Source organism: Pyrus communis, chromosome 16 (genome assembly GCF_041283825.1).
Source record: "Pyrus communis isolate YQ-2024b chromosome 16, ASM4128382v1, whole genome shotgun sequence".
Classification (NCBI taxonomy): Eukaryota; Viridiplantae; Streptophyta; class Magnoliopsida; order Rosales; family Rosaceae; genus Pyrus; species Pyrus communis.
Window position 1 is genome coordinate 728906 of NC_142580.1, and position 12897 is coordinate 741802.

The 12897-nt window shown below is 38.4% G+C and overlaps 2 protein-coding genes across 2 annotated transcripts; one reads left to right on the plus strand and one right to left on the minus strand.

The window, feature by feature from the left end:
• Nucleotides 1-5503: 5503 nt before the first annotated feature.
• LOC137730490 (glutamate decarboxylase 4-like) lies at nt 5504-8768 on the plus strand. The gene is made up of 5 exons (XM_068469476.2): nt 5504-5735; nt 5900-6104; nt 6896-7096; nt 7214-7735; nt 8034-8768. Exons 1-5 carry the CDS (start codon nt 5656-5658, stop codon nt 8550-8552), a joined length of 1527 nt encoding a protein of 508 aa, XP_068325577.1. The 5' UTR covers nt 5504-5655; the 3' UTR covers nt 8553-8768.
• A 1395-nt stretch (nt 8769-10163) lies between these two features.
• Nucleotides 10164-12826, minus strand: LOC137733033 (L-lactate dehydrogenase B). Its single transcript, XM_068472259.2, has 2 exons — nt 11279-12826; nt 10164-10859 (listed from the first exon to the last, which is right to left on the minus strand). The coding sequence occupies exons 1-2, from the start codon at nt 11894-11896 to the stop codon at nt 10410-10412; spliced, it is 1068 nt and encodes a 355-aa protein (XP_068328360.1). The 5' UTR covers nt 11897-12826; the 3' UTR covers nt 10164-10409.
• Nucleotides 12827-12897: the final 71 nt, after the last annotated feature.

The following is a 12897-nucleotide window of genomic DNA, read 5'->3' on the forward strand; positions in this document are numbered from 1 at the left end:
AATTCAGAGCAGGTCTATAGCAGTCCAAATAAAACAACAACAGTAGTACGCCCGAAGGCGACCCTACAATGGGGAGTGTCTGTCAGAACGCCGAAAAGCTCTCAAGGGAAACCACCGCAACGGCTAAGCAACTAGAACCTGGAGGGGCGCAAAACAAAAGCGTGAGTGGGCAAAAACAAAGCTCTTTGAAAACCATTTCATAAAATACATTCTAACCCCTCACCGTAAAACCTGTATACTTCCCAGGAAATAAACATATGTACGTATGTATAGATATGCCCAACATGCTCAAGGGTATGCCAATCATGCTCAAGATATGCCATGTCAAAACCTCGTAATGAAATGTATGTGCTCAGGTATGAATCATATCAATAACATAACATCTGGCAGCCGGAGTCACCTAACGTGACCTGTACGGCTGCATATAGAGCTCAATCTTAAACTCAACAACTGAACCTGCCCACGAGTCGGAACCACTCTAGGTGGTCTGTACGACAGGCCTGGGTGTAACACATATATACGCTCTAGTGCTACGATCACGTGAAGGCTGTGCGAATAATCGCGGGTCACCTACGAGTCGGAACCACCTAATGTGGTCTGTACGACAGGCCTATGCACCTAGCTTGGATCCAAGCTGAGCGTATGGTGCGGGAGGTGAACAACACGTGAAGGACTGTGCCCTACTCTGGGCGGGAGCACTAACACCGGGGGTGCAGGTTATGAGCTCTCTAAGCATCTCTAAACACTATGTAATGCAATCGTTAATTAACGCTTACCTGGCACTTACCTATGCCTCCACAGCACCCACATATAAATATATATGACATATGCATATGTATATGTATGCCACAAATAATGCATGCAAAGATGCATAAACGATAAATAATAAAGTGCATGGCATAAGGTAAATAACCCTTTTTAATTCAATTTCTGGGAATATAAATGTATATAGGTATATACGGAAAACAAAAGCCCACTCACTGGTATGTAGAAGGGTCGTAGCCCCCCTGTCTCGCGTGTGCACGCTCGTCCTCTGGGTACGTGTCACCTAGATGCGAAACAACTATAAAAACGTTAACTTTAAAGCACATAACCCGTTTCTCGTAATAACTTCTCATACATTGCTCAAAATGGACAAATGAATATACCCACATGCTCTACACAACCTCAGGATCACAACCATATTTTTAGAAAAAATTTTGGACCCCGCACGCGCCCCCACGCGCCAGCACAGGCACGGACCTACGTGCCCCCCACGCGCGGCCACGTGCCAGGCACACTGACGGTGTCAACAGACGCCGTCAGGAATATTCCGTTAAAACTAACCGGATCCGTTAACGGCGTTAGGAATATTCCGTCAGAATTGACGGAATATTCCGTCGCCTTCTTCATTCGAACGCCGGCGACGTCGCCGGCGCCGGAAACTGGGAAAACCTGTAACTAGGGTTTTCTCGCTCGTTTCTCGACCGTTTTTCGTGATTCTTGGACCAAATGAAAGCCCTAGACTAGTAGAACATGTCCCAACAAGTTTTAAGGGCTAAAACTAAGAGATTATACCTGTGCAAATTCTCCAAAACCGGCCAACTTCGAGCAGGACGATCCCGACGTCCAATTTTGTCCAACGAAGCACTCCGAGGCTCCTTGGGACCTCACCAACACATCTACAAGCTCAGAAAACCCAAAAACTTAATGTATAACTTTTGCATGAACAGTACTCAAAACGGACATCGTCGAATCGACGTGAAAACGATGTGTTTCTCACCTGAAAATGCTACGGTTGTGTTCCCCTCGACCTCACGAGCTCAAATGTGTCCTTGGTTTCCTCGATCCACCACAGTTTGAGGGGTATGTGTGTTGGTCCGTACGTTTTTGGAAGAAGAAGAAGAAGAAAGGGAGAGAGAGAGAGACACGGGACAGAGACAGAGAGAGGGTGAAGAGAGACAGTGTATGTGCAGGTGTGTGTGTGTGGCCCCAAAGCTTGCCAACACCACACAAAGTAACCAAAAACAATAATACGAAAACCAACTAGGGGTAAAAAGGTCATTTCCTAAGCACATTTCCGATATTTTCGGGACGGGATGTCACAACCGCCTAGTGAGTTGTTTAACAACTTAAAAACGTGTTTACATTTCCGTCAAATATAGTTGTAAAGCACTTTCGCGAATGGACCGTTTAGAGGTATTTCATTACATATTGATGGCAAATTAATTCTCTTTCCTATACAATTTCAGTACCATATGATATCGTTTTTTTTTTATTCACTTGTATTTAATTTTCTTCCAACTAATAATTTTCTCAAATCATATATATTGTTTTACATCATAAGACCTTTGTCTAATTTTCATGAAATATAAATCGTGTGTTTGTACGCGGCCTTCATCAATAATAATGTGGTATGAACTCGCAATACACATAAGTCAAATGTTAGGGTTTTAACTAAAAAACGAAAAAGAAAAAAAATTTATCACTAGATCGTATTATTAAGTAGTAAAATGAGTAGTGCACTGTAAAAAAAAAATTCACACTGATAAAACCCATAGTAGTGTCATGTGTGGGGGAAGGAGGAGTTTGGGCCCATCCCTTCCTGAACACTGGGTTGGACATTCTGGGCCCAAATTCTATAATTATTTTTGGGTCACGAGAAGTAAATTTGAGCCCGTATAAATACACCGGCCTCCATCGTGTTTTCATCCCATGACACGTGTCAAATATATATTGGTCAATTAGCATAACCGGTTTGCCGCGTCCCAAAATGTGAAACTGTAGGAGGTGGTTCGATTGACTGGATGACCGGGTCGCCGGTTTCTGTTTTCCACTTCAAACCGTGAGCTTGAAATCTCTTGCTTACTATGGAGTCTATGAGCTCATGCCCTACGTACTTAAACACCCCTTATTCAGGGAAGAATTTCTCCAACGAAACCATTCGATCTTTATTCTTAACCCATTCAGTCCAACCAAAAGATAAATCTCATTTTCGAAACAATTTTTTTTAAAGAAAAGTACGATCTTTCATTTATTAAAAAAAGAGCATTACAAATACATATAATGGATAATTCGATCCCCAAAAGGTCCTTGCAAACTAGGTCTAAAAACATTACAATAAAGCATCACTAATAGCAAAGCAATGAGTAGACTTCAAGCATTCGTCCGAACTCATCGGGAACCGCAAAATTACACAGGTCAATAAAATCGTTAAATCTTGTGTTACACGTAGATCGTATGAGAATAAAATCTCAAATCATATATTGAGACAGGGAGTACGAAACCCATAGGTTGATTGCATGACCTAATCACCTCCATAATCATAAAACACCAAGTGAAGTAGATCCAACAATTCAAAAGGTTTCATGCTTCACACATAGATCCAAAAAAGGTAGTAAACTAAAACAAAAATTAAAATCAAACAACTCTCCTATAGAGAGCAATCAAGCTAGCAAACACTCTTAAAAAAAGAAATCAAAACCAAACTCCAAGATAATTCACACAAATTATTAGACAAAAAAAAAAAAAAAGAGTAAAATCATATCGCTGCTTCACACGAGTCGTCAATAACGTAGACAAAAAAAGCAAATAGACAATTCAACGAAGTGGAAAAAAAATCACAGAAAGTTAATGGCAATATATTAGGCTATTAGTTTAGGAAACTATATTATACTCAGATATCATATGTCGTATAATTAGGGACAGACTATTGTAACCGAATTGCCCCCTCCCCAAGAAAAAAAAGCCATGCCTTGCTTTATTTTCACTTGCTAACCACTCCAAAGGAGACGATTGTAATTAGCCAACTAATTACCTTGGTCATTTGTTTGATTCAGTTTATGTCACCATTCGTTCAAACTTCAACGTCAAATGCGTATTCAAGGTGGACAACTTTGAGTTTCACCATTTGTTCAAACTTCAACCTCAAATGCATATTTAAGGTGGACAACTTTGAGTACCATTGGTGAATGGTTTTCAATAACTTTGCTAGCTCCATTCAAACAATATTTTCACATTGATCATTAGTTAGATGTGCACGATAATATTGTTTCCTTATGTTAAGTCACATATTTGACTCCCTCTCATGGTCCAACAACATTGTGGTCACTCGTCATTCGATCTTAATCCAACGATAGATAGTTTAAGAGAACATGACTTTGACTATATATATGTTTATGCTCCTACCTAATGTGCTAGTATGAACTGGTAAGCACATACCTGGTACATGTACGCGTAATTTTCCATGGAATTAGTTCGTTTGCAAGTCTAAAAGTTGTTTTGAAATAAAAGGAATATATGTATGTGTTAATGCAAAATGCCCGTTTTTCGTTTGCGTTCATACGTACCAACCATACTCCTCGATATTGACCAGTATTAATTGGAAAATAAACTTTAACTTCAAATCTAATAATTCAAATTAATATATTAAAGATGGAAATTGTTATGGAGACCACCTTTTCATATCATATTTTATGAATTACATGATGTGCCGGTTGATAATTAGATTGTTTTTATAATAATTTAAAGAAAGAATTCAATCATCAACCTTCACATTATGTGACTTACAAAATATGATCAAACTTTTTGGCATCACTTATTAGAGAGATTTTTCAATATACTTAAAATATGGGGAGGTGCTCCAAATATTATTATACAAGTAGAAATTTTATTTTATTCCAAATGTTCTTCTACTTATATAATAACATATGATATATGTATCATATTTCAAGCACACTAAAAAAATCTCTCTACCCATTAGAGATTTGATTTGGTCAGTTCCCATAGTTTTATCTTAGAGGGCCATTCTTGTTTGCCTTTAGCTTTTGCTTTGAACGATTAAAGTTCAACGGTTTATGATGACTTCTAGTCTTGTTGACCACTGCACACAGTACGCACACAGGAACTTAATTATGCTGCATCCAGAATTTTTGCCTAAAATCGTCGTCGTGGTCAATAAAGTTCTGTATTTTTAATTGTGCTCTTTCCACGTAACGATTCGCCACAAAAAATTACATGATTAAACAATATATCATCAACAGAAATGAGTATGTTTATCAACATTAAATCATAATCTAATCATCAATTTGTATATCATTTAGTTTACAAAATCATATCTACAAATTTAATCTTCATTTTATTAATTTATTACCAAAGGTTTAAATATTTTTTTTCTTCAAAAAGTTTAAATGTTCCCAAATGTGTAATGCTTTATTGAAGTCGAATGAAATCATCGTTATTGGAAAAAAAAAAAAAAAAAAAAAGGTAACGTATTATAATATTATTTCTGTTTGAATACAATCAAATACAATAGGATTTTTTTTTTCTTCTTGTTTATAATTAATCACTCAATTTTTTTCTTTCAGCTATTTCTAGAAATATTAAAGGCAGGCAGGACAATAAACAAGCCGCGAATTTCCTTGAATGGTGCTGATCATGAGAATCTGGTAAGATTTATCACAGACAGAAGAAACGAGTAAAATATCCCTATAAATACCATATATGGTCTTCAACCCTCTTCTCCAAGCAACCCCAATCTCACTTCTGCAATTCGTATATATACCCCTCTCCCTGCAATCAATTTTTTCTTACCAATTAGCTAGCCAGTTTAATTGTGTGATATCTGCTCTGCCCTAATTACTTGTCCTTCCTCTCTCTCTGCTGGTTTGAACTACCATGGGGCTCTCGAAAACATTCTCAGAGTCCGATGTTTCGCTCCACTCCACCACTAGCTATATCCTAACGTCACCGGCTAAGTATGTATCTCGTTGTTTTGCGTGAATTAATCATGCATGATGCTGCTCCATGACATCTAAGTTTGAATCACCTTTTCCGTAGTATTGTCAGCAATTATGCATGGTTTGCGGTGGCTATATATGTATATAATATATTGATATTAATTAGGGTTTTGGTGGTGCAGGTACAAGATGCCTGAGAATTCAATGCCAGAGGACATGGCGTTCCAAATGATAGACGATGAGCTGAGGTTGGATGCGGACCCAAGGCTGAACTTGGCTTCGTTTGTGACAACATCGATGGAGGAGAAGGCTAAAAGGCTTATCATGGAGTCCCTCGACAAGAACTATGTTGACATGGATGAGTACCCTGCTACCACTGATCTTCAGGTCTCGTGTCTAGACCACCCAAAAAAAAAAAAAAAAAAAAGCAAAGATCTATTACAAAATTTGAAGGGAAGTGTTATTGGCACTCCAAAAATTTGAAGGGAATTGTTATTGGTACTCCAAAAATCTCTTTCCAAATATAGAAAGTTTGAAATGTAGAATGAGACTTTTGGAATGCCAATAATAATTTCCAATTTTAAAATATATATCCTTTTTTATTATGTCCAAGTAGGAAGGAAAGATAAAAAATTTGATTTCAGAATCAACGCTTAAATTTGACAAAAATTAAGGAAAGCGTCAAGTACTTAATATATGTCCAACTACTTGTGTCAAAATCCTTTAGGTAGTGGTTTTTTATTTATTTATTTTTTACCTATTTTGGTCAAGAACTTGTTCTCTATATACACACGACACCTTATGAGTTCAATTTTTGGCACTCTCACATTATGGTGGCTGGAGGAGGCTAAGATGTCTTTATAAGTTTTTTTTACACTCAGAATGGTAGATTGCCGTGGCAAATGGCGAAAAGCCATTGGCTGGTCCTTTTTCCTAAGGAAAAAAAAAAAAAAAAAACTTTTTGTATCTTTCTTACTTTATTTTATCCCTTTATTGATTTTTTTAGGCAAATCAATTCTAGCCAGTAACTAAACTCTTTCCTGATTCTGTGTTACTCTAGCATGAGTTTTTTAGAATAAAAAAATTAATTAAAAATTTGGTCAAAGCGGAATCGATATTAATATAATTTTGTATTCCCTCTCAAGAGTGATCATGATGTGTTAATTACATGTGTTCAGAATCGGTGCGTCAATATGATAGCCAATCTTTTTAATGCACCACTCAAAGACGGCGAGGCTGCGACCGGAACGGGAACAGTAGGATCATCGGAGGCCATAATGCTGGCGGGCCTTGCATTCAAGAGGAAGTGGCAGAACAAGATGAAGGCTATCGGCAAACCCTATGACAAGCCCAACATAGTCACTGGTGCCAATGTTCAGGTACATACGTAATATTATTCTCTTCATGTCAGAATCCATTCTTATTTTGGGGTTTTTTCTTCTAAATACCCTAGTTGCTTTTTTGTCACTCATAACCCACACCCTAAGTATTTGTAGGTTTGCTGGGAGAAATTTGCAAGGTACTTTGAAGTAGAACTGAAGGAAGTGAAAGTGAGGGAAGACTATTATGTAATGGACCCCGTCAAGGCTGTGGAGATGGTGGATGAAAACACCATCTGCGTTGCTGCCATCTTGGGATCCACTTACAATGGCGAATTCGAAGATGTCAAGCTCTTGAACGATCTTTTGATGGAAAAGAACAAGCAAACTGGATGGGACACTCCGATTCATGTTGATGCGGCGAGCGGTGGGTTCATCGCACCTTTCTTGTACCCTGATCTTGAATGGGACTTCCGTCTTCCACTGGTGAAGAGCATCAATGTGAGCGGTCATAAGTATGGCCTTGTTTACGCTGGAATTGGGTGGATTGTTTGGAGGAGCAAACAGGACTTGCCTGAAGACCTAATCTTCCACATCAATTACCTTGGAGCTGACCAGCCCACCTTCACCCTCAATTTCTCCAAAGGGTCTAGTCAGGTTCTTGCTCAATATTATCAGCTCATCCGACTTGGTTTTGAGGTGAGACTCTAATTGATTAAGAAGTGTAATTTGTTTGACGTTACAAAATAATTTCAATATTAGGATTGCGCCAATTAACACTTTGTGCTTTTAACGAGGTTAATATGAACAAGTAGTATTGACCTTTGATTGGAAAGAACTTATTTTTATTGACCTAAGGACCTTAAGTGTGCCACACTTGAGAGAGAGAGATATATATATATATATATTTATATTTATATGATCTCTGTTTTCGGTTCAAATATACTAATGATCTCATGCATATATAATTAATGTATATTTCTGCGGATGTGGGCAGGGATATCGTGATATTATGGAAAACTGTCACTACCTTGCGATGGTGGTGAAAGAAGGAGTGGAAAAAACCGGGCAGTTTAAGATACTGTCAAAGGACATTGGGGTTCCGGTGGTGGCCTTTTCACTAAAGGACAGAAGCCGTTACGATGAGTTTAAGGTGTCGGAGGGTTTGCGTCGGCACCAATTTATTGTGCCTGCATATCACATGCCAGCGGATGCTAAGCATGTGGCCTTGCTCCGTGTTGTCATAAGGGGAGACTTCTCTCGCACTAGGGCTGAGTACCTTCTGGCCAGCATCAACGCTGTGCTGAAAGAGCTCGATGAGCTGCATCCTGTTGCTGCCATTCAAGAAAATGGTCATCATAAACTGTCTCTAATTGGAGTTGCAAATGGAAACGGCGAGTTGCCACCAGCTGCTGCCGTTGAAAATTGTCATCACAAAGTGTGTGCAATTGGAGCTGCAAATGGAAACGGTGGGACAGAGAACGGCCAGATGACGGACGGTGCAAAATGCTACTAGTCGGACTGACAAACATAACATACACAATTTAAGTAATCCATACTAAGTTTAACTCTTTGTTGCTGGAGATCGAGTTTATTAGATCGGTGGTAGGAGTTTTTGTTTCTTTTGTTTTGGTGTTTTTATTTCTTGGCATTTGATAAAATACTTTCAGCTAGTACTAACTGAGAGTGATGTTAATTTTGAGGGTTAAATATAACCAAGGCAGTTCTAAAATATATACCAAGCTTTTGTGGGCTTTCAGATACATACCAAGATTTTCTGTTGCATCCACACAATTGCTAGAAAGTGTTTGGATTCTAATGAGGAAAATACACTTGAAATTTGGATAAAAATCGGAATTTATAAATTGACATGCATCAATTTTTTTGTTTGGATTTATAAACAAAGAAATTTAGAATTTATGCGTGAAAAAAAACTTGGAATTTGGTACCTCCAATTCCCCAGTTTAAATTTCATGGAAATATGTGTCATTTCCCAATTTCCATGATTAAGAGTTTAAAAATAACAATTTCGTATTCAATTCCATTGTTCTTTTAGATTAACTAAACAAGAAAATTCACAAATTGTAGAAAATAAAATCCTATCATTTCAATTTCCGTCATTTTAAAATTTCTTAGTAATCTAAAATTTCTTCATCCAAACATGGAGTAAAGGTAATTGCCAATGCCATGACATATACACTTGGGGTTTCGAATATTCCAAGCACTTGTGTTTCAGCAAATTAAGTTCTCAAGCATTTATGTACTTGATTTAAACACAATTCAAAGTTAATAAACATACGGCTTCACAAAGCGAGGTCATTAGCTTGTTCCCGATACATGGCATGACACACCAAGTATAATAATATAGTCACTTGTATTATAATATTTGGTGTGTCGGAGTGCGTTCTTGGTACATAGAAAAATCTCTCAGCTTGTTTGTATGTACTAGCCATTTAAATTGTTTTAGGAGACCTTCTTAAGTGCCTTGCTATAGTTGTTAAGTGCCTTGTCATTGGCCATATCACTAATTGTTAATTTGGACCACACATAGAAACATTATTGAGGAAGTTTTGAAAAGGATCGAAGGCCATACCACTAATCCCCCAAATCATAGAAGCTTGTCCACTCTAGGGTCACCCTCATTTTTTCCCACTTCTGTATTATGCCAAAAGGCTCTCAAACCCATCCATCTCCATTCCAATAGTCCAATGTGAACAGTAATATCCTTATACGCAGTGAAATACATGTTACATTTACCAATGGCGACAAAGGAGGAGAAGATATATAGGGAAAGGGTCTCTCCTCCGATGATGACTCGGCTACCTGTGTTTCATACCTCATGTTATTACGTGTTATTGTGATTTTACCTCTTTAATAACGTTTCTCAAAAGTCAGGATGTAATGTTATTCACTTGTAAGTGAGAAGTTTTAGGTTCGATTATCGCCAAAGACGAATTTGAACGACATTATTGTTAGTCCATTATGAGATTTAGTTTACTCTCCCATATAGTAGATAATATTATTTGTTAAAAAAAATAAAAAATAACGTCTCCCAAAAAATGTCAAACACCTTGTTTTGATAACATCACTTTACACAAGCTTGAAATCCCAACAAAAACATGGTCAGTTGTAATTAATGATTCTTTACATTGATGATTGATGCTCAAAATTCCAAAGCTTGCCTTATGTTTTTGTTTATTTAATTATTTCTTCTATTTCAGTAAATCACTTTCCATATATTAGACCAAAATTAACGAACTGAACAGAATGGAAAATTAAGAACCCATCGCATTCTCTCCTAGAGGCTATAGCTATGCCCTATATAGAGGGAATACTATATAAAAAATAATTAGGTGATAATAATTTATTTGGATCATATTCCCAAGTTCAATTGAGCTTGGACCTCCATAATGGTGTTAGCAGAGTCCCTCAGCCTCTGTGCCTCCTCGTCAGTGAGATGTATATTGGCCACGCCCAACACCCCGCCCCTCCCAAGCTGCGCAGGCAGGCTCAAGAACACGTCCCCACCTTCCACTCCGTAGAAGCCCTTGGCGAGTACCGACACAGGGTGGATCTTCCTCTGGTCCCTCAGTATGCTCCGAGCCAGGTTGGCGGCGGAGTAGCCAATTGCCCATGAAGTATACCCTTTCAGACTTATCACTTCGTAAGCACTCTCGACAACTGCCTTGTGAATGTTTTCTAGTGTCTCTTTCTCATAGGCTATTTGCTGTTTTTCTAGGAAGTTCAACACCGGCACTCCCCCTACGCTTATGCTCGACCACAGCGCCACGGAGCTGTCACCGTGCTCCCCAACTATGTAAGCCTATACATATATACCATATTTCAACAGTAAATTAGTACAAGCACAAAACTACATAACTTTTATATAAAAAAAAGGTAGCTTTCTTGGCAAAATGAAAGAAAATTTGAACAGTTTTGATTATGACTAAAAAAATAAAGAGTTTTGATTGTGCATATTCATAAAAATGATTTTTAAAATAAATAATTCTGATTATGATATTTGTAAAGTAAATTACTTTTCAGAGCCGTGCGAAAACTATCTATATCCTAACTGATTCTAGGATTATGTTTTTCGGAAGTATTAAATTTGAAATATCATAGGCTTGCAAGTGACAAAAAAAAAAAAAAAAAAATTACGTGTCATCTCTTTAAACCCTGAAATTGACTCAACATACATATTTAATAGTACGAAATAGTACATGCAATATACTCTTTATTTACCTGCACATCTTGGGCGTTAACGTCAAGATGATCGGCGATGAGGAAGCGGAACCTGGAGGAATCGAGATTGGTACCCGACCCGAGAACCCGGTTGCTGGGAAACCCTGATAGCTTCCAGGCGACGTACGTCAAGACATCAACAGGGTTGGACACGATTAGCAAGATGGTGTCCGGTGAGTACTTGACAAGCGGCGGTACGATACTTCGAAACAGAGAGACGTTCCTCTGGAGGAGGTTCAGCCTGGACTCTCCGGGGTTCTGGCGGGCGCCGGCGGTGACAATACACAGGTCGGAGCCGACGGTAACGGCGTAGTCAACGGAGGCCATGATTTTGGTGCGGGGAAGGAAAGCGGCGGCGTGCTGGAGGTCGAGCATCTCACCGCGGAGCTTGTCCGGGTCGACGTCGACAATGACGAGCTCATCGGCGACGTCTTGGGTTAAGATGGTTTGGGCGATGGCCATGCCGACGTTGCCGGCGCCGACGACGGAGATTTTGGTATGGCGCTTGGTGGGGGAAGGTGGGTCGGCGCGTGAGATGGGCTTGAAGAAGGCTTGGGTTAAGTCCAGGCCTCCCGGACCCAGTGATGATCCTGAACTGCTCTTGTGCACGGGTGACATGTTTTTTGTGGGTCTGTAATTTAGGTTGTGTATTTTGTGGTGTTTGATGATGTTAGAGAAAGAGAGACAGAGGGGGAGTTATATAGTGTCGGAGAGAGGGAGGGGATGCCGGTCGGATTCGGACGATTTCCTTCCATTTCAACATTCAATGCTGTCATTAAAGACTTGGACATTCCTTTGGGAAATTGGGGGATTAATGGAGAATTTGGACCGGAGAGGTAAGTTTTTCTCTTTCCTTGTCTTGCGATTTACTTCAGAACGTTCAATCCATTAATGGGCCTTCTAGAATAAAAAAACTCAATTGATATATAGAAGCCCGCATCTTCAATCTGCATAGAAGTCCATTAGAATTAATGGGCCTTTTACAAGAAATACGGCCCTTTCATCTTCAAAGCTTGCATTTTGGGAGGAAATTTTAGAGTCGATTTGGAAATGCTATTCTTATACCATGTTCATAAGCGTTCTTGTTGATGGAAAGTGTTGAAATTTCATTAGAAATTCCTTTTTTTTTTTTTTTTTTTCAGAAAAACACTTAAAAGTACTTTCAAAAGTAGTACTTTATAAAATAAAATAAAAAACGCTTTCAAATGCTTTACAATCTATACACACTTGATTACATACGAGTGCAAGGATGACTATCAGGGTTTGTGGCTTAGATTATTCAAATATGTAATCACTTTTTATGTCAAATACGTTAGAAATGCTTTTGATTACATACAAGTGGATTTAGATTTTTTCTAAAAATATCTTCCATATATGATTTGGACTGTTACTCTATTAAGTTGTGCTACCAGTACATGAACATTCAACGTGTTATAGTGGCAATGGAAACAAAAATATCACAAGACGGTGTGATGACTTCGTATATAGGAAATGTAATGTTAGGGAAATCAAATGGCAATGTAACACATATGACGGTGTGATGACATCATATGGTGATGTAAGATATATGATGTGGTTGGTAATGATTAGATTATTACTTAAATTTTAATTAACATGTT